At 29.7% G+C, this 20,806-nt stretch overlaps 1 protein-coding gene across 1 annotated transcript; it reads left to right on the top strand.

Annotated features, from left to right (window-relative positions):
* Nucleotides 1–14,422: 14,422 nt before the first annotated feature.
* On the top strand, nt 14,423–19,205 carry LOC107868276 (2-methylpropanoate--CoA ligase CCL4). Its single transcript, XM_016714927.2, has 3 exons — nt 14,423–15,492; nt 16,205–16,574; nt 18,558–19,205. Exons 1-3 carry the CDS (start codon nt 14,470–14,472, stop codon nt 19,040–19,042), a joined length of 1,878 nt encoding a protein of 625 aa, XP_016570413.2. The 5' UTR covers nt 14,423–14,469; the 3' UTR covers nt 19,043–19,205.
* The last annotated feature ends 1,601 nt before the right edge of the window (nt 19,206–20,806 follow it).

The raw sequence follows: 20,806 nt of genomic DNA, 5'->3' as shown, positions 1-20,806 counted from the left end.
TTGGGAGCGATATCTGGAATGATTAGGATGCAATATGATTCTGGTTTTCTCATGATACGTAGCTCTACGAATTTACTTTTCAATGCAAACAACGGTCCCTGCTTCCTATACTTCCGCTTCGAGATATGGAATTTATCATGACGCTGCACAAAGCTGAAATAACTAGCAAACCAAGATTAGAAGGCCATTTTTGGAGCGATATCTAGAACGATTCAGATGCAATCTAATTGTGGTTTTCATGTGAGATGTTGATCTACGAGTCTAGTTTCCAACACAAAAAACGACTCCTGATTTTGATGTTTCTAAGTCAAGATATGAGAGTTTTCGTGAGACTACACAAAACAAGTAAAAAGTGACGAAACAGAACTGAAGGTCTGATTTTGAAACGATAACTGGGCAGATCTAGAGGTAAATTGAACGTGGTTTTCGTGTAGAACATAGCATCGCAAGTCTACTTTTCAACACTACAAGCCGTTCATGATTCAGACATCTCCACGATGCGTTATGAAGCTTCTTCCACGGATGCCCCAAAGTGCACGAAAGCTCAATTGTGAAAAAAGAGAAAAAATAGAACGGGATTAAAAATTTACAGAGCCAACATGCAAGGAAAGCCGTCAAATAATTTCATCTCTGAATGATTCTTCCACGCCTAACTCGATAAAAGGGGCAGTAAATTAAGGATTTACTCAATATGGTCCTATTTCAAATCCATATGGAGGGGCCCCAATATTGTCTAGTGTGTAATGACTTGAAAAAATATTAAGGGTCATTCATTTCACGCTTAACCAAGAGAAGAACTTTCGCTATGTGAAAATATGTGGAGAAAATTTTAGACCACTCGCAAGTAATTGTCTAACTAGGATGCACTGATGAGAAACAAATACCTTTGAAGTCACGAGAATGAAAACACATTCATGAGTACTTCAAGTCTCGGCGCCAAGTTTCGGAAAACCTACACGTCGGTCAACCTTGAAGTAGGGGGCATCTGTAGACACGTAAAATTTATTGGATCAAATTCATTTAAAATTTGAATTTGATCCATATTTTATTGGGTCTAAAATTATTTTGGGCTTAAAAAAATAATAAGCCCATTTTATTCCTCATCAAGGTCCATCTCACTTTGAAGCCCAAACTCATCAAGTGACGTGGCATTCCAGTCAAATCCAAGACCAATGAGACGCCGCCATATGTACAAATGATGTGGAAATCTCATTCAAATTCAACAACCAGTCAAAATACGTCAAGTGTCAAAGTGACATATTTCGGCCAATCACAAGCAACTAGGCCTATCCCCTACAACTATAAATAGGAGGGGTAACATAACATTCTAGAAGGGGAGAAAAAGAAGGGGACATTCTGAAAAGAGGACTTTAACAAGCATTGACAATGTCGGCATTGACTATCAAGTTCTTGTAAGGAGCAATCAATGGAATTCTTCCCGAAGATTATTCCAAAGCGACAAAACACTTTCTGACATCCCCGACGACTGAAATACGTCGCTAGGAGCCCAAATCATCCAACGATTCGAGAAACACGCTACTGAAGGTCCTCAAATCATTTCTAAGTTCAGGAGAGAAGAATCAAGAGAGTCACAAAATTGTACTCACAAGATTCATTTTAATAAAATTACTCTTTTTTGTTTATTTTATTTTTGGTTGCAGTTAAATTTCAACACTACAAAAATTTATTGCGAACATATACATAAAAAATAATTTTACCAATAATAAATAGTATAATTTTTTGATGAAGGAGGGTCGGATGAATCCCCTGGCCATAAGCTAGCTCTGCCCATGGATTTTACACTTATTGAGATAGGTATAGTTGAAGGGAACGAAATATTGTATGTAATTAAGTTTACTAACTAATATAACAATGAGAACACATACAAACAAATTCAAGTCGAAAGTATCTATTTGGAACATTGTAGTAGGAGCTGAGGTGTTTAATTGAAACAAAAATTAGTTTGAGTACCTAAATAAAATATTCTGACAAATTTAAGATATTGATTATTTATATATTAAGCATTTTCAAAAGAGTTAATACATAAATATGACCCTAAATTTGACATCAAATTATAACTTTGGCCTTAAACTTTGATAGTGCACAAATAAGACCTTTAACTATTTAAAACCTGAACAAATATGACCTCCGATTTTACAACCCCATATGTGAGTCTCACTCGCGCCTACGTGGCGTTAAAAGGGTTGACTTGGAGAGAGGTCATATTTGTGCAGTTTTGAATACTTAAATGTCATATTTGTGCAATGTCAAAGTTTTATTTTTTGTGTTAAAATGACGTCGTTTTTATTATTATTATTATTATTATTATTATTATTATTATTATTATTGTTATTATTGTTATTATTATTATAATAATAGTAATTGTATTATTTATTTCTATAGCAACAACACCTAAATTTTTTCTAATTAAAAAAAATTATTGTTATTATTATTTTTTAATTTATTTTTATACCAGCAGCACCTAATTTTTTTATAATTAAAAAAAAACAGCCACTAGCAGGGATCGAACCCGCGGAGTAGGTTGAAGGAAGCGCCCAAGAAGAGCAAATAACACCATTGGGCTATCTAAATGCCTTGTTTCATGTGGTTCAACATTAATATACATACATAAATATACATTTTCTATCTTATATATATACAACATAATTTTTTTACCGAGGGGGTTCGGGTGAACCCCATGACAACCACGTAGGTCCGCCCCTCGTTAATTTAATAACGTTTTAATAACGTTAATTTAATAACATTTTAATTACTTTAATTTGATAACGTTAATTTAATATACTACTACTATCCTTAATAACATTAATTTAATAACGTTTCATTAAAACTATAATTTTTTTATTATTAGTGTAGTTTCATCTTTAATTTAATATTTAAATAAATAATATTTTGATATATTATATAACTTAAATTCGTCCTCTTCTTTATAATATATAAACATACCCGCGTGATTTTTTCGTACGAGGCTGACCCGCCTAATTAATAAATCTTCAATATTGCTCCTTTTCCGTAATGACAAAAGAAATTGGATGTCATTTTCATCTTTAAACCAAAAATAATGAAAAAGTAATAGTGAAGAGTCATTTAAAGGTCATATTTGTATAATTTTAAATAGTTAAAGGTTATATTTGTGCACTGTTAAAGTTTAGGGTCATATTTATGTATTATGCCCTTAGATTTTAAGCTGGACACACCCAATTTTACGTGATGAACACGCGTTTTGCCACGTCGGATCGGAGGTCATATTTGTGCAATTTTGAATAGTTAAAGGTCATATTTGTGCACTGTCAAAGTTTAAGGTCAAAGTTATAATTTGATTTCAAGTTTAGGATCATATTTATGTATTAACTCTTTTCAAAACAACATACATAACAGTCATGCATGCATGCATAAATACACCATTAAAAATTGGTTTTGTTTGGTCGTTTTAATCGATTTTTCAGTAGTGATACATACACTAGCCATCGTACATACATACATACATATGTACGTATGCGTACAGTGACTGAGCAATAATTTTCACGAAGGGTAGTCAAAATCGTAAGAAGTAGACACACGAACTAGTCGAAAAGGGTTCAACATTAATTATATATATGTAAAACATAATTTTAATCATGTATAAATAGTATAATTTTCCATTGAAGAAGGTTCAGGTGAACCCCTGATCATAATGTGGCTCTGCCTTTGTATACGTACATACATACGTACAATATTATCCATATATCATATATGTAGATGCATACATACAATAAAAATCTTCTATAAAAAACGAAAATTCAGTTATTTCTTATAATACTTACAAAATATTTTCAAAACCTATAATTAGTGGACCTAAGTCGTTAATTAAATGTTGGAGTAATATAGTCGAATTTCATAAAATGGCTAACCACGTCATGGAGTGAGTCACAATATAGCATCATTAAGAAAGTCGATGGTAATTATTACTATACTTTATAATTTTCATTAATTGAATATTAATTCTTTGGGCAATTAATTCCAATTTATCAATTTTTTTTAACTATCATTATTTATTATGTATTTAAAAACACACCTAGTTGAGTGGATAATGATAATTAAGGAAAAGAAGAAAAATAATTGATAGTTGACCTTGACAATTAACTCGTATTATTTTGTTACTAATATATATTCCTAGTTTTGGGTGTTGTTGTATATATATTATAAAATATAAATTATAAAGCATCGTCAAGTTTTCTTGACCAGTCAGTTCTATTGACATTAATAGTTTTTTGGAAGGATACTCATTATAATACCAAAAATAGCAAATTAAAGGAGAGCTCAGAGATATAATAGTACTCCTTTCGTTCAATAATATTTGACCATCTTATAATGATATTTGTTCAATTTTAAAATTAATAAATAATTTATTTATTTTTATCCATCTTACTCTTAGTTATTAATTATAGTTATCACTCAATATATTTTTAAAATGCTGAATTAATTATATTTAAAGGATGATATGATAAATTATTCTAAGTATTATTTATTACTCCCTCCGTCTCAAATTATCCGTTTCAAATTTTCTAATTTAATTTCTCATTTTACTTGTCTTTTTTTCATTAATCAATAAGAGACAATTTTTTTTTTTCATGTTTTACCCTTTTCATTAATTACTTTTTTCTTCAAAAAAAAATATAAACATCATTTAATAGGAATACTATAATAAATTAGGTGTGTTATTAATTATTTTTTTAATCAATATGTTATCTTAATTTTGGACGAATAATTTAGGACGAAGAGAGTATTTTTTACATATAAGTCACTTGTGGATAAGCCCCTCAAGAAATAGGGCGCAAAGGGCATTTGTTGCAACAGTGCAACATACAGCTAGTGCATTAGTTGGAAAATTTATTGTGCCAACATTTTTCTTCCACAATTTTATTTTTACTTGTTTACAAATTTATAAAATAAATTTTTATTTTTACTTGTTATATGTATATATTAAGAAAAATAAAAATAAAAATAAAAAATTCTTGTTTTATCCTTAGCATTAAATGTTTATTCTCTAAATCATTTTCAAGACATAATACCCTAAATATTAATTAATAAAAATAGTATCAGTGTCGAATCAAAGATTTTTATCAAGAAGTTCGAAAAAACTCGCCCCTAATAATAGTTGTATTAGTAAAGACTAAATTTTTATTTTTTTTTTAAAATATTAAATTACATGTTCGTCTTTCGAGAATCAAACTTGAAATGCAGAGGAACATAGAATGGCTAAAGTAGCGAGCCCAACGCCACTAGACTACCTCTCATCTTTGTTTTAGGGGATTCAAAAATAATACCATATGTATAAAAATATAGAAAATATATTCTATACATACACTATATATATCGTGTAATTTTTGATCGAGAGGATTTTGTTGAACTCCAACGCCCACCTAGATCCTCCCCTAGGTAGTACAATAAAATAGTCATACCAATAATTATTTTTTTAATAGACAGGACAAGTCAAAATGTGACAAATACATAACGTAAAGAATAGTAGAAAATGTATATCGGAGTGTTTAACTTTTTAATTTTGTTCCAAAATAAGTGGTGTTCCTAAATATTCTTCAAATTTTAACTACTTTCTCTGTTCCTAAATAAGCGGTTCTTTTAATTTGAGCACACCCTTTAAGAAACTACTTATTTTTAAAAAACAAAAAGTATTTTTACTAACTTATCCTCAATAAATATACTAATTCAAAAATGTCTTTTTTTATATAATCCTATTTAATTTGAAGAATAAAATCAAACACATAAATTTGTTATATCATTTAATTCGTTTCACTAGTTTATTAGTATAAACACGATGTTATGAAACACGAATTACATCAAAATATTCATCGTTTATGATCATGTATCGGTTACAAAATATTATTCTTGCTTTCGGAGTAAAAGTGTTGTTAAATATTCCATACATTTCTAAATAAATGGTTGTTTTAACATAGACACACACTTTAAAAAATTCATATTAAACAAAAAGTATTTTTTTACTAACTTATTCTTAATAAATATTTTCTAAAATATTTAACTCTTTAATAATTTCTTGATTATATAAAAACTCTCTTTATATATAAAAGGAAATTCAATAATTAGTGACAACATTAAGTAGTATCCTATTCACATGCTTTTTGTTGATCTTTCTTTTATTCATCATTCAATGCACAACTAAAAACTAAAATTAATTTGGTTGGATAGAACGTTTAGACCATCAAGATCTTTGACCAGTGGAGATTTTTTCGCTCGCTGATAAAATTATTTTGAGATTATAGTATTGAAATTATAATATCGAAATTAATTTATTTCACTGCTCTTACAGAATAAAGTAACATTAAGTTTGAGATATAAATTATTCTGAGTTTAGTTAATGAAATAAGGGATCGTTTGGTAGGGTGTATTAAAAATATAATACATGCATTATGTTTTGTGTATTAGTAGTACCATGTTTGGTATTTTTTTTTTTAGACTATGCATAACTAATACTTGCATTAGTTATACACACTATTGTGTATCACTAATACACACTATTTTTCATTTATTAATAATACAAAACTTTTAACACATGTAATATAGACCGAACGGAAATTGTGTAGTGTGAGGAAGAGTAATTTGGTAAACAAACATCTTTTTATAAAAATTATATGAATATATATTATCTTTAATACATTGAACCAAATAATATGTGAAAAATAATGTATGTGTAACTAATACCATCATATTACTAATATTTACATTAATAATATAAGCGTTACTAACACATCATATTTTGCATTATTCTTATACACTCTACCAAACGACCCCTAAGGGTTTTTCTTGGCTGCATTGTATGTGAATTCTTGAATTTAACTACTCAAACAAATGATCTCTTTTCTTTCTTCGCTTCGCGTTCACGAACTTCTAGGCTTTCTTTTTTACGCACATTGTATGCGTCGTTCATGTTATCCATATTTTTTTTGTTTCCCATTTGATATTCGGTGTTCGTATTGGAGTCCCGACTAATTCAAATCTCACGTTGCAGGGCTCATTAAAGTGACAGCGCTTCCAACAGAGTTTTCTCCATACCCAAGGTCGAACCCTCGACCTCTGGTGAAAGGTGGAGCAGCCCCATCCACTGCACCACAACCCATGTTGTTATCCATATTAGTTTCAACCATGTCATCCATGCCAGTACCACTTACTAAATAAATAAAATTAAATGATAAGTAAACTCCTGAATTTAAGAGATGTTGCCCATCATCAATTAAATTACTTAAATAAGATATAACAAAGAAAATTTGGCACCTTGATGGCTAAAACAAAGTAATCGAACAATAATGACATATTCAATTTATTTTGATAAAATAAAATTTAAAGAGGGTAGAATGTACGTAAAGTTTACATCTACCTCAGAAGTGAGGTAGAGAGAATATTTTCGATAGATCGATCCCAGCTTAAAATAAAAACAATCTAGAAAAAAATATAAAGAAAGTACAAGAGATAATAAGTAGTACTAATAAAAGAACAAATAATTCCAGAACAATACTAGAGCAAAATAATTCTACAATTAAACTACTTGAAATAACATATATCAACAAAATTGAAGTAGAAGAAATTACAAGTATAGCACTACGACTACGGGGTAAAACTTACACGCACCTGGTGTACACACCAAGTCAATACATGCATGCCATGTGTTTGAATTTAAAGTTCATGTTACTTAATCATGATTAATCAATATGTATTTTACTTAATTTAATTACATACTCATGGTAAAGAACATTATTTTGTGTATACACCGGGTGACCTACGACTACTAGTATGAGCAACAAGACAATACACGCATATCTACTAGGATGGACGCACTCTTACCTACTAATTAACTTTCTACCCTAATTCGCGTCCTCTGCACTGTTCTATTTAAAGTTATGTCCTCATTAAGTTGTAACTGCACCCATGTCCTGTACCTAAACACCTCTCTCGATACATCTTTGGTTTACGGCCACCTCTACCTCTCCCGAATCCAACTATAGCCAACCACTCACACCTCTGCTCTGGGGCATTCGTGCATCTCTTCATTACATGCTTGACTCATCTCATCCTCATTTCTCGCATCTTGTTTTCCACTAAAGTAACTCACACCTTATCTCGAATATCCTAAATTTTAATATATCTATCATAGTAAACTCACACATCCATTGCATCATCCTCATGTATGTCACCTTCATCTTCTGAATGTGAGGATTCTTGATTGGTCAATATTCTGCCGCATACAATATAATTGCTCTACTACCACCCCATAGAACTTGCAATTAAGTTTGAGTAACACTTTCTTATCAAATAAAATTCTAAATACGAGTCTCTATTTCATCAACCACACACCAATACGACGAGTGACATTCTCGTCAATCTCTTCATTAATTAATTTTCTAAATCATAGACCCAAAATATCTGAATGTACCTCCCTTTTAAATGATCTGTATATCAAGTCTCACGTCTACGTCAGCCTCATAGATCACATCACTATACCTAGAATGGCATGATAAGGTGAATGAGAGTCGAACTCACTTCTACAAGCTTGTACATTTATGAAATTTACTTTTTTTAATATAGTAATAATTTTCACCACCTAAATTTATGAAATTAGTACATTAATAACTACAATTTAACCATTAAATTACTTTAATTTTTTTTAATTGATTTCTTTTATCCAGATCGATTTCTTTATTGACTTCATCTTATCTGGATCAATTGTGTTGAATACAAATTTTATAAATTTAGATATTTCAATTAAATAATGATGACCTAACTTATATTGGAGGGTACCCCATCCCCCTACAATATGTAAAATTAATTGCAATCACAACTTAGGTTTTTTGGACCATTATCATCATGGACTTGACTACCAGTAAGTAGTTGTAGCATTTATTTCATAATAAATAAATTAATTAGCCAGCTAGGTTACATAGATGAAGCATGTCTATCCATATCTCTCTTGATTATGATAGACAAATTGTACTTTGGAATACATCGATTGGTTGGAAAATAAGTTATAATAAAAAAATTATAATGCAATATAATTTGAAAAAAAATTACATAATATCATAATTTATTTTTATTAAATTATATAAAAAAGTTATCCTTTTTTTTAATTACCTAAATCTCTCTTTTTTTTAAAAAAAAAAAAGAAAGCCAAATACATTTACAAACTCATAAATTTTTGGATACTCTCTTTTGGTCTAGTTGATGTATTATGCATCTCGATCAAATAGTTTCAGAAATAAATGTATCTCAGTAATCAAAATTAGGTGTCTCAACTTTAAAATTATGTATTTGGATGCTAATGATGTATCCGAGAAAAAATGAAATAATTAATTGCTATATTCTTAAGTTTAAAATTATGTATTTCAACTTCAAAATTATACATTCGGATGCTCATTATGTATCGAAAATTGCAAAATAAGGGTTTATTTGTAATTTAGCAAAGAGTAGGAATAAAAAGTAATTAGGGGGAAACTTGTTGGGATTTATTTAAGTTTGGATTGTAAAATATGCGTTTGGTTTGAAATGAATATAAGTGAGAAAAATTTTCTTATATATATTTTAGTATTATTTTGATATTTCCTTTTTAATTTTTACGTCTTTTTCTTCTTTCTATAAACAATATTCCTTGCCAAAATTATTGAATTTTTGTAAGTATCCATTTTAATACAAGTCGAATTCTAGACGTAGAAATAAAAGGAATGATGGTATTATCAATGTTAATTTACATTGACGGTGTTAAAAAAAAATCATTATACTTAATATTACTAATGCCTATGATTTAAACCATTGAAAAAGAAATTATAGGGAAGAAAATTTAATTTGTTTATCATGTATACTATTCGAAATTGAGAATCTTTTCTTTTATTAAAACTTTTAATCTAATTTTATTCTTGCTAATTGTTATTAGCCAAAGTCTTGATTTCACCAATTATTCCTAATGATGAAATTCCCAACTAAGTGTGATTAAAAATCTCTATAAACAAAATTGAGAGTTTATGTAGATCTTTTCTTTTTTAAAAGAAAAGATTAAATATTTGGAATTCATTCATTCTATGTTGGAGTTTAGTACGTTAATAATAAAGGTACAAATGAAATAATTTATTAGTCACAAGACCATAAATACACACCATTCTTTCCTAATAGGTGAACTTTTTAGCTTGGACACACTTCTAACAAACTATTCATTACTTAAAGACTAAATATATTTTTATTAAATTACACTTAATAAATATCTTTTTTACAAATGTAATTCTTTTTTACTTTCTTTTAATAATATTTGGCTACTATTAACTTGACATACATTTTAAGAAATAGTAAATAACAGAGGTAATTGTACCATACTAATTTTTGAAAATAATTAATTTATTGCTTTCGAATATGCATTAAATAATGAATAATATTTAATATCATGGATAAATTATTTAGTAGTTTTTCAAATTGTACAAGTATTATTGGATATCTATTTTTAGTATAGTGGACAAGTAAAAACGAATGGAGAGAGTAGTTTCTTGATTATGTAAAACAATGTGAAATTGAAATAACATCATTAACGTTTTCTTAATTATCTAACATGATCGCTTCTTTTGAACAAATAAAAAACTAAAAAATCGCTTATTTAAAAACGAAAAAAATAATTAAAAATGATACAAATTTACAAACTTCAAATAGTACATGCCTAAAATTCGAACCTCCTAAATAGCTGAGTATTAAAAAATTATAAAGGAAAGTAGATATTTTGCCTCCAAAATTTATTCCGATAAATTTTTTTATTCAACACGCAGAAAGCTGAATAAAATAATACAAAATTTAAATTTTTTAAAAATCTTTTTTCTATCTAAATTTACTAGACATTCTTTCTATTTATTGAGTTGTCTCAAAAAACAATGATATTGTATTTCATAATAAACTAATTGGGATGTTTATGACACCTTGCCAAAAAAAAAAAAAAGAAATTAAAAAAATCTAATGTTCATAGAACAACAAAAGAACATTCATTTAAATATCATTCTTTTCGTCTTAAATTATTTGTATTATTTTATTTTACATACTTTGCATGAACAATTACTATTAAGAATAAAAATAAGAAATAAATAACTAAGTTTAATAATCATGAACCTTAAAATACTCTTTCGATCCTAAAATAAGTTCCACCTTGGCAAACTTTCCGCCTATTAAAAAACTAATAAATATAAAGGGAAAGGATAAAAATAACACCTAAAATAAACTAATTCTACAAAATTAGCATCCAAAATTTTAATACCCGTAAATAGCCACTCGTGAATTGGGTTTTAAACCCGGTAAATAGCCTCGTCACTCGCATATGTGTATTATTTCATCTTCTTCTGTCAACTTTTCTCCATTCCTACCATATAATATGGATTTCACATAGAAATTAGAAAAAAAATAAAATTCAACCCACCAAAATTCAATCAATTTCACCTCAATTTCCAATCTCAGACACCAAATTGAACCTTCTAGGGGCTTCAATCCAATAGTAGCTTTCAGGGACCAGCTTCCCTTTTCTACTGAATTTCACCCAAGGATTCGGAATTTCAATTTTGTTTTTATCCGATTAATCAGAATTCATATCTGTAACAATACTTCGACGAAAAACTTGTACACAAAATTCGACTATTGCACTGGCAAAGTAACTTTCTTCAGTTACCTTTGTCAACCAAATGCCTCGGTAAGCACAATATTTTTTTCAATGAACTATTCTTTTGGGTTTATACTCGTTTTTGTGATTTCGTTTCTGTCGTTAATCATTTACGTGATATTTCAGCTACTACTGTGATTATTGAGACACTTACTTGACACATGATTCAGTGAGTTTTCTCTGTTTCTATCTTTAAACTTCACCGTGTTTTAATGGTAGCATTGTGGATTTGCATGCTGAATTTGAAGTCGACAAAGTTATTGGTGTAGGACATAAATTGATCAAAACTTTCAATGGAGGTCTATGCTTGCACAAATTTTATCTGTAAAAGGTGTATTTATATGATATATATACTGTATCAACGTGGCATAAAAGTGTATCAATCTAGTATAAAAGTGTATCAATGCGGTATCAAAGTGTATCAACGTAGTATAAAAGTGTATCAATGTAGTATAAAAGTGTATTAATATGGTATAAAAGAGTACCAATTTGGTATAGGGACTGCATGTGCTTGCATAAAATTTCCTTTCTGTTTTTAAAAAAGTGTATCAATATAATATAAAAGTGTATCAATTTGGTATAAAAGTGTATCAATTGAGTATAGAGACTGCATGTACCCAATTGAGCCAAATGGCTAAAAAAGGATTAGTTTAGCCGACTGGACAACCCATGTCCACCTTTTCAAATGGGGGTCATTTTTTTTTTTTAAAATGGTCATACCATGTCCTTTTCCCTAAATATAATGTATAGTTTATTAAACTATTGTTATTTAATAAACATCTCTTTGAAAATTGAACCTTATTAAGTAGATGAAGTATAACAGTGTAATTCGAAAAATATACTAGTTGTTTATCTTGAATTTTTAAGGTGATACTTAATTGAGAAGAAGAAATTCTGAGAATTTATTTTTACTAAGGTTATTAACACTTAATTTGAAACTAAGAAGATAACAAATAATTTGATATAATTTTTTAAAAATCAGGGTAGATAATTCGAAACAGCTATCTACTTCACTTCTCAAGTAATAGTTCGAAGTGCGTATACTCGATTCTCTCCAAATTTTACTTTGTGAGAGAACATATTAAGCAGAGGCGGAGCTACCCTTGAGATAGAGGACTCATCTGAATCCCCTTCGACGAAAAATTATACTATATATTCGTGGTTAAAATTATTTTTCATGTATATATAGTATAGGTTGAACCGTCTTCGGTTAGTTGATAGTTCACTTGTGAACCTCCTTAGTGAAAATTCTGATTCCGCCTGATACTAAGTATGTTGTTGTCGTTGTTGTTAATAGTGGAGCCATAATTTTTACTAAAGAGGTTCAGAAGTAAGCATACGAACTAACCGAATGAGGTTTAACATCTACTATATATACATAAAAAAATAATTTTAACATATATAAATAGTATAATTTTTCGTCGAAGGGGGTTCAGACAAATCCCCTGGTCAAAGGATAGCTCTGCTCCTAGTTGCTGCTCACGATAGATAATTTGAGACGATAACGTATATTTAATGTTGAAATAAGCCGAAGAAAGATTTGAAGGAGTCAAAAAAATGATGTATGATCGAGTCAATTCAAAGAAATTCAGTTATTACGACATAAAATATAACTTTATGTGAAAAAATTATTAAAATCGTGGTAAATACTAGTAGGGCCGGATAGTACATGCATATTTTAAGGGCAAACAATATAAATCTCGACAGTTTGAAGCTTAATTATTAAAAATCGTGATATTTTATATAATTATTGAAAATTTTAATTTTGAGTCTGTCAAGATACATAATTAACTCCTGATGCATTCGAAGAAGACACGTTTTTTTTTTGTAAAGATATATAATTAGTTCTCGATACAAACTATAATTACCAATTTACCATACAACAAAATACCAATATCAAACCTCAAAAAGAAGAATCATACCAAATTAATTTGATATGATTGTAATATAGTATTTTTAAAAATCAAATAAAGAAAATACTCCACCAAAATTTTAAATACTGTATCATATCATACGATGCACCCCTCTAATAATCACAACTCTTCATATTGAATGAGTTGTTATTTGCATATAGGAAAAGGGGAAAAAAGTTATTCTGAGATAACTAATTTTGGTACTAGTTATCTCATCATGTATATGGGATAATTTATCACATCACTATGGTATAAATAGTGGAATAAATAATTTCGATACCAACTAATACCTCACAATTTCACACCAAATATGAAATTAAATAAATTTTTATTTTATTCTGATAATATATTCTTATACTTCACAGTTCACACCAAACGACCCGTCAGTGATAAAACATGCTTGATCACATGATAATCATGATAAAGGTTTTTTTTTTTTTTTTTTTTTTAAATCCTTCAAAAATGATGAAGAAGACAAAAAGAGAGTAAAACAGAAAAAGATTGAGTGATAAAACATGCTTGATCGCATAATAATCATGATAGTAAGAGTTTTTTTTTTTTTAAAATCTTTTAAACTAAGTCACATTTTATAACCACTTGAAAATTTGATTGTAATCATTATAATATTGGTATTTATTTCATTCCAAACTAGAACAATACAAAGGATAAAAGTAAAGAAAATACCTTTTATAAGGGTATTGTTAGGAAACTTCAAAAGACATGTTGGACCCTTTAATAAAGACACATTAATAGTCATACCTTCAACATTTAATTTTTAGTATATGCTCAACTTCCCCATAACTTGTTATATATATCCATACAAAGGAAGAACAAAAAAGCAAAGCATATAATATTATGGCTACTTTAAAACCAACTAGCCCTACACAAAATCTATCTCTTCATTCTTTCAACTTATCATACCCTTTAGGTTATCAACTCACTAAATCAAGAACCCCTTTTGAAGTACACAAACTAAAGAAGTGTAGTATACGATCTGCGCTGGTGGTGAATCCTATCAGTCCTTCGGAAATTTTAAGAGAAAACGGGAGCGCGACCCTGAAAAATTTCAAGGGGCTTGCGAATTCGTGCCCGTTTTCGCCTTTAGACTTTTTGGAAAGGGCATCAATTGTTTATGGAAATTGTACATCAATTGTATACAATGAGACGTGTTACACTTGGTCACAAACTTACACTAGGTGTAGAAAATTGGCTTCTTCAATTTCAACCCTAGGGATCGTCAAAGGCGATGTCGTATCCGTCTTAGCTCCCAATGTTCCGGCCATGTACGAGCTCCAGTTCGCCGTGCCAATGTCCGGGGCGATCCTAAACAACGTAAATTTCCGCCTCGATCCGCGTACCCTATCGATTTTGCTACGACATAGCGAATCGAAGCTTGTATTTGTGGACTACCAAGCAAGTGCATTAGTCCTCGAGGCAATATCTATGTTTCCACCTAATCTACAACGTCCGAAATTAATCCTCATCGAAGACGACAGTTGCTGTAACACGCCTTCTACGATTTCGAAAAATGAGTACTTTCATGATAGTTACGAGAACGTTGTTGAAAGTGGTGATCCATTTTTCAAATGGCTCGCTCCTAAGAGCGAGTGGGAGCCCATGACACTAAACTACACTTCTGGAACTACTTATGCACCGAAAGGCGTGCTACATAGTCACAGAAGCGCGTTTATGATGAGTGTCATGGGCTTAATTGATTGGTGTATGCCAAATCAACCAGTGTATTTGTGGACATTGCCTATTTTTCATGCCAATGGTTGGGGATTTTGTTGGGCTATGGCTGCTGTTGGTGGAACCAATGTGTGTCTACGTAGGAGTCATGATGCTGCTACAATATATGAAGCTATTCACAGACACAAGGTAAAGATCGATCTGATCATTTCATCTAAAAATTTTAACCTTTTAAAAAGGAAAAAAGAAACACTTTCAATCACTTAATAATATCTCCAAACTAGCCTTATTTGTTGTGGGTCTGATTTTTTCGTGAGTCAAACATGTGATATTTTTAATTATTATATGGGTGGTACTGGTGGGATTCTGATGTCGTTTTGTTAGTTATAATATAACATTGAATTATGTGATTATATCGTCTACCACCTTAATTTATTAAAGAAAAATACTATTTCATCCGTCCAAATTTTTCTGAGCATATTTCAGAGTATGCACGGAATTCAAGAAAAAAAGGACTATTAAAATATGTGGTCTATTATTGTTATAAATTTATTTGATTAAGGATAAAATCAAAGCTTAATGTTAAATTATTATATAAGAATATATCATTCTTTTTGTGATAAACTGAAAAAGAATTAGTGTATTTGGAAATAAAAAGGTCAAAATAGCAACAAGGATTTAAGAAATATTGTAACATTTTTACACTAACTTAATTTGTTGAAGAAAACACATAATAAAAAATTGGATTTAAGTTACGTATAACGGGATATTGTAATAATTTTTACACGTATAATCAATATAATTTAACATGTTATATTAAGTTACTTTCTATTTATTCATCTTACTAATTAATAATATTATTCATAATTATCGTTTAAGTGATCTGATTGTTTTTATATAGGTAACTCACATGTGTGGTGCGCCAGTAGTACTCAACATGTTATCAACCTATCCAAAAAGGAAACCCCTTGACTCTCTAGTCTACCTCCTAACGGCCGGAGCACCACCCCCGGCCGCAGTCCTCGATAGGACTGAATCATTAGGGTTTATTATAAGTCATGGTTACGGCTTAACGGAGACCGGAGGACCAGCGGTGACGTGTGCATGGAAACAAGAATGGAATGAATTGAACAATTCAGAAAGAGCATCACTTAAATCAAGGCAAGGTGTGAGGATGGTAGGGTTTACTGAAGTTGATGTTGTGGATCCTGATACTGGTATTAGCATTGAGAGGAATGGAATTGATACTGGAGAAATTGTTTTGAGAGGAGGTATGTATATTTGTTTTGTTTTAATTTAAGTGTCTTACTTTAATTTCTCTGATAAAGTAGGTAGAAGGTCACGAGTATAAATAGTGAAGTTACTTGCAGAAATCCATAATAACACGGTGTACAATTAGTATAATTTAACCTGTCAAAATAGGAATAAGGAATATATTTAAGTTAGGTATTTTTTAATTTAAGTGTCTTACTTTAATTTCTCTATTAAAGTAGGTAAAGTTGCGCTATCATGTGAGCAGAAGATCACCAGCTTAAATAGTGAAAACAACTTCTTGTAGAAATTCAGAATAAGACTGCATATAATCAGTATAATTTAACATAATTTAACCTGTCGAAATAGGAACATGGCTTGATATTTAAGTTGGACGTTGTTATAATTTAAGCGTCTTACTTTAAAATTCTCTTTAAACAGATTTTTACAAAAATACTGGATAAGACTGTGTAGAATCAATACAATTTAACCTGTCAAAATAGGAACAAGGCTTGATATTTAAGTTAGGGGTCGAGAGGAATGGGATGGATATTGGAGAAATTGTTTTAAATACATGTGTCTTACTTTCGTTTTAAAGATAGGTAAAGTTGTGTTCATATGACCAGAAAGTTATGGGTTCAAACTGTGATAACAACCTTTTGCAAAAATGCAGGGTATGATTGTATATAATCAGTATAATTTAACTTGTTAAAACAGAAACAAGGCTTAATATTTAAGTTAGGCGTTGAGAGAAACGGGATGACAATTGGAGATAGGGGCAGATACGTGTAGGATATGATCAAATCTTATTTTCTATCGTTAAGGTGAAAAACTGAATCAGAAATTCTCTTCTTTCTTCATTAATTTAAACCTAGGACTAATAATAAAGTAAAAATTAGTTTAAATTAAATTATTTCCATATTTGGAAAAGGAAGATCATTTTCAGAATGGCCTAAAAATGAAAATGGGTCACGAAAATATATTTGTTAATATCATAAAATGTTTGGACTAAATTAAAAGTAGTCTATTAATGTTTTTTTTTTTAAGGCAAAATGGTCCTCAGATGCCTTAATAAAAGGTGGACCAGATTTCCTAAAGTAGCTTCTTGAGGGGATTCAGAAGTAAATATATAATTAGTTGAAGGAGTTCAATCTCTATTATATATGCATAAATAATATATGCAACCATATAAAAATAGTATAAAAATATATAATTTTTTATTGAAGGGGGTTCGGATAAATCCCCTAAAACACATGTAGTTCCCCCCTGATTCTTAATCTCAATTTACGTGACATTATTTCATTAGATACAAAATTTAAGAATAAATATAAACTTGAAAGTTTATGATATAGCATAAAATAAAATTTCAGATGTTTATTTTTCTGGATATAAATCTTTTCATTAAGGATTTAAAAAAACAAATTTTTAAATGAAATTTGTTTCTAATCATAACAAGGTGATACACTTTTTGGTACAAACTATAAAGAAAACGTATCACATAAATTGAGATACAAAAAGTAGTGTCGTTATGGTCCCCATGTAGTTTCGTCCATTTTTATAATTCAGATACACTTCGCATCTAATTTAAATTCTTGATTGATTCCATTATCTAATTTAAAAAGAAGGGATGCAACACGAGGACTTCCCGGGAGGTCACCCATCCGCATGCATGCGTGGACGAGAGTAGTACTAGGATGGGTTACTCCTGAGAAGTCCTCGTGTTGCATCCCTCCTTTTTCTTCATCTCAAGTAGTGGTATGAGCTGCGTACACTTTACCCTCCCCGACCCCACTTTATAGGAATACACTGGGTATGTTGTTTTGTATGCAAAGACGGAACCAACCTAGTAAGAGGGGTTCGTCCGGAATCCCCTTCAATGAAAAATTATATTACTAATACGTGGTTAAAATAACTTTTATGTATATATTGTAGATGTTGAACCACTTTCAGTAAGTTTTTCTCCGCTCAGCAGAAATTCTGACTCCACCTCTTATTGTCAACAGGTAGTGTGATGTTAGGGTACCTAAAAGACCCTGAAGGAACATCAAAATGCATGAAAAATGGATGGTTTTACACAGGAGATGTTGGAGTAATGCATTCAGATGGATACTTAGAAGTAAAAGATAGATTAAAAGATGTTATAATTTGTGGTGGTGAGAACATAAGTAGCGTGGAAGTTGAATCAATTTTGTACAAACACCCCGCGGTGAATGAGGCTGCTGTTGTGGCACGTCCTGACAGTTACTGGGGCGAGACCCCTTGCGCGTTTGTCAGCTTGAAAATCGATGCACAAATGAATGTATCGGAGAAGGAATTGCGCGATTTTTGCAAAGAGAATTTGCCACTTTATATGGTACCAAGAACTGTTGTTATTGAAGAAGAGCTTCCAAAGACTGCTACTGGGAAAATACAAAAGTATTTGTTAAGGGAAAAGGCTAAGTCACTTATGCATGAATCCAGATTAGTCGAGTCAGTGAAGGCTCATTAAGTAAGTTAAGTCAGTTGGTTTTGAATATCGAATAGTTTAAAAAAAAATAAAAAAAAAATTATGTATGATGACTTTTAGTTCCTAGCTATGGATTGTAATGTTGCTAAGAATATAACTATTAATATTTGCTAATATATTTATACATATATGTGAGTTTGATTTATGTGTATGTATGCTCCCTTTATATAATTAGATCATATATATCAATGTCATGTTAATTTCTTCAAAATTTAGATATATGTATGTGCAACCAAGCTCAAAGTATCCTATAGTGCATTGATCTCTACTTTTGCTTATTCTTTCAAAATCTTTCAAAAAATACTTATTTTTAAAAAAAAAAAAAAATTTCTTAGGAACAAAATACACCAACCAAATATTTATATAATCTTGTAGTAGTGTAGGTAAAACATAATCCATGTATTTAAGTAATATTAACATTTTCAATATGAAGTATAATTAAATATTTGAAACACACACACACACAAAAAAAGCAAACAAGTAATAAAAATGACTAAAATCTTGAAAGTATAAATATAATATAGATTTAATAAAAAAGTCGTAAAAATTGAGCCAGTCAAATTTAAATTTTTAAATGCAGCAATTCGTAATAATACATTTATCTTCCCAAAATTCTGAATACGTCCTGTTAAGAGATACTCCCTTCGTCCCATTTTACCCATTCCAAATTGGCTAGTTGATTCCCTTTTTATTTATCTCATTTTACTTATCAAGATAAGACAAACTTTTCTTTCCATGTTTTGCCCTTTGCATTAATTATCTTTTTTTTAAATTAAAATGTAAACTTAATTTAATAGGAATACTTTAATAAACTAGTCATGTTATATATTATTTTTCTTAATTATTATGCTATTTTAATTTGGGACAAGTAAAATGAAACGGAGGGAGTAAATATGAAGAAACAAAAAAATGGTACCACATGATTTCTAAGATAATTTTTATTGCTTTTGCCAGCTTGAATATTAATACACATAAGGTGACAGAGAAGTGGTTGAGAGAGTTTTGTAAATAATATTTGCCACTTTAATTTACATGGTGCCAAGAACAATGAGGATTGAAGTCACAGTTGCCAATAAAGACTGCAAATAAGAAGATTAAATAAGTATTTGTTCAGGCAAAAAGTCAAGTTACTGACATTGATGTCAGTAACGGAATCAAGATTTGGGAGTTGTGAATCATGAAAGATTCAAACACATATATTATTTAATATATGTTCAAAGTTTAAGGTATCAATTGAAAATTAAAGCATCGAGCTATATTCTTGACAAATTGAGTGTTTTTTTAAATTTTATAGTAAATTTTATATCTTTTTTATATAATTATATATAATCTATATCGAATTTAATGAGTATCAGAGTACGAAAATTTTGGCTCTAGATCCGCCTCAATTGGCGTAAATCCAAATTAATCGGGTTCGGTTGATTTCATATATGAAGTAATTTCAATCTTAGCTACGTGTTCAAACATTGCTAAAAATGTATTTTTAAAAAATTATTTAAGTTTTTAGAAGATATGATCATAAATTTCTGCATGATTTTATAAGAGTCAAAAGATCATGAATTCGAGCATATCAAGCCCCTGTTCAGTTTCATAATATTATTATCGAACTTCATTTATTGAATTTTGTCTATATTACAAGCTTCTGTTTTTTACAATATGTGAACAGGGGCAGATCCAGAAGATGAAACTTATGACTTTTGTGTTCTAATTTTTTAAAGTATTACATTTTAAATTAATAATTTATTT

The sequence above is a fragment of the Capsicum annuum genome, chromosome 4 (genome assembly GCF_002878395.1).
Source record: "Capsicum annuum cultivar UCD-10X-F1 chromosome 4, UCD10Xv1.1, whole genome shotgun sequence".
NCBI classification, from domain to species: Eukaryota; Viridiplantae; Streptophyta; class Magnoliopsida; order Solanales; family Solanaceae; genus Capsicum; species Capsicum annuum.
This window is presented reverse-complemented; position numbering and strand designations above follow the sequence as displayed.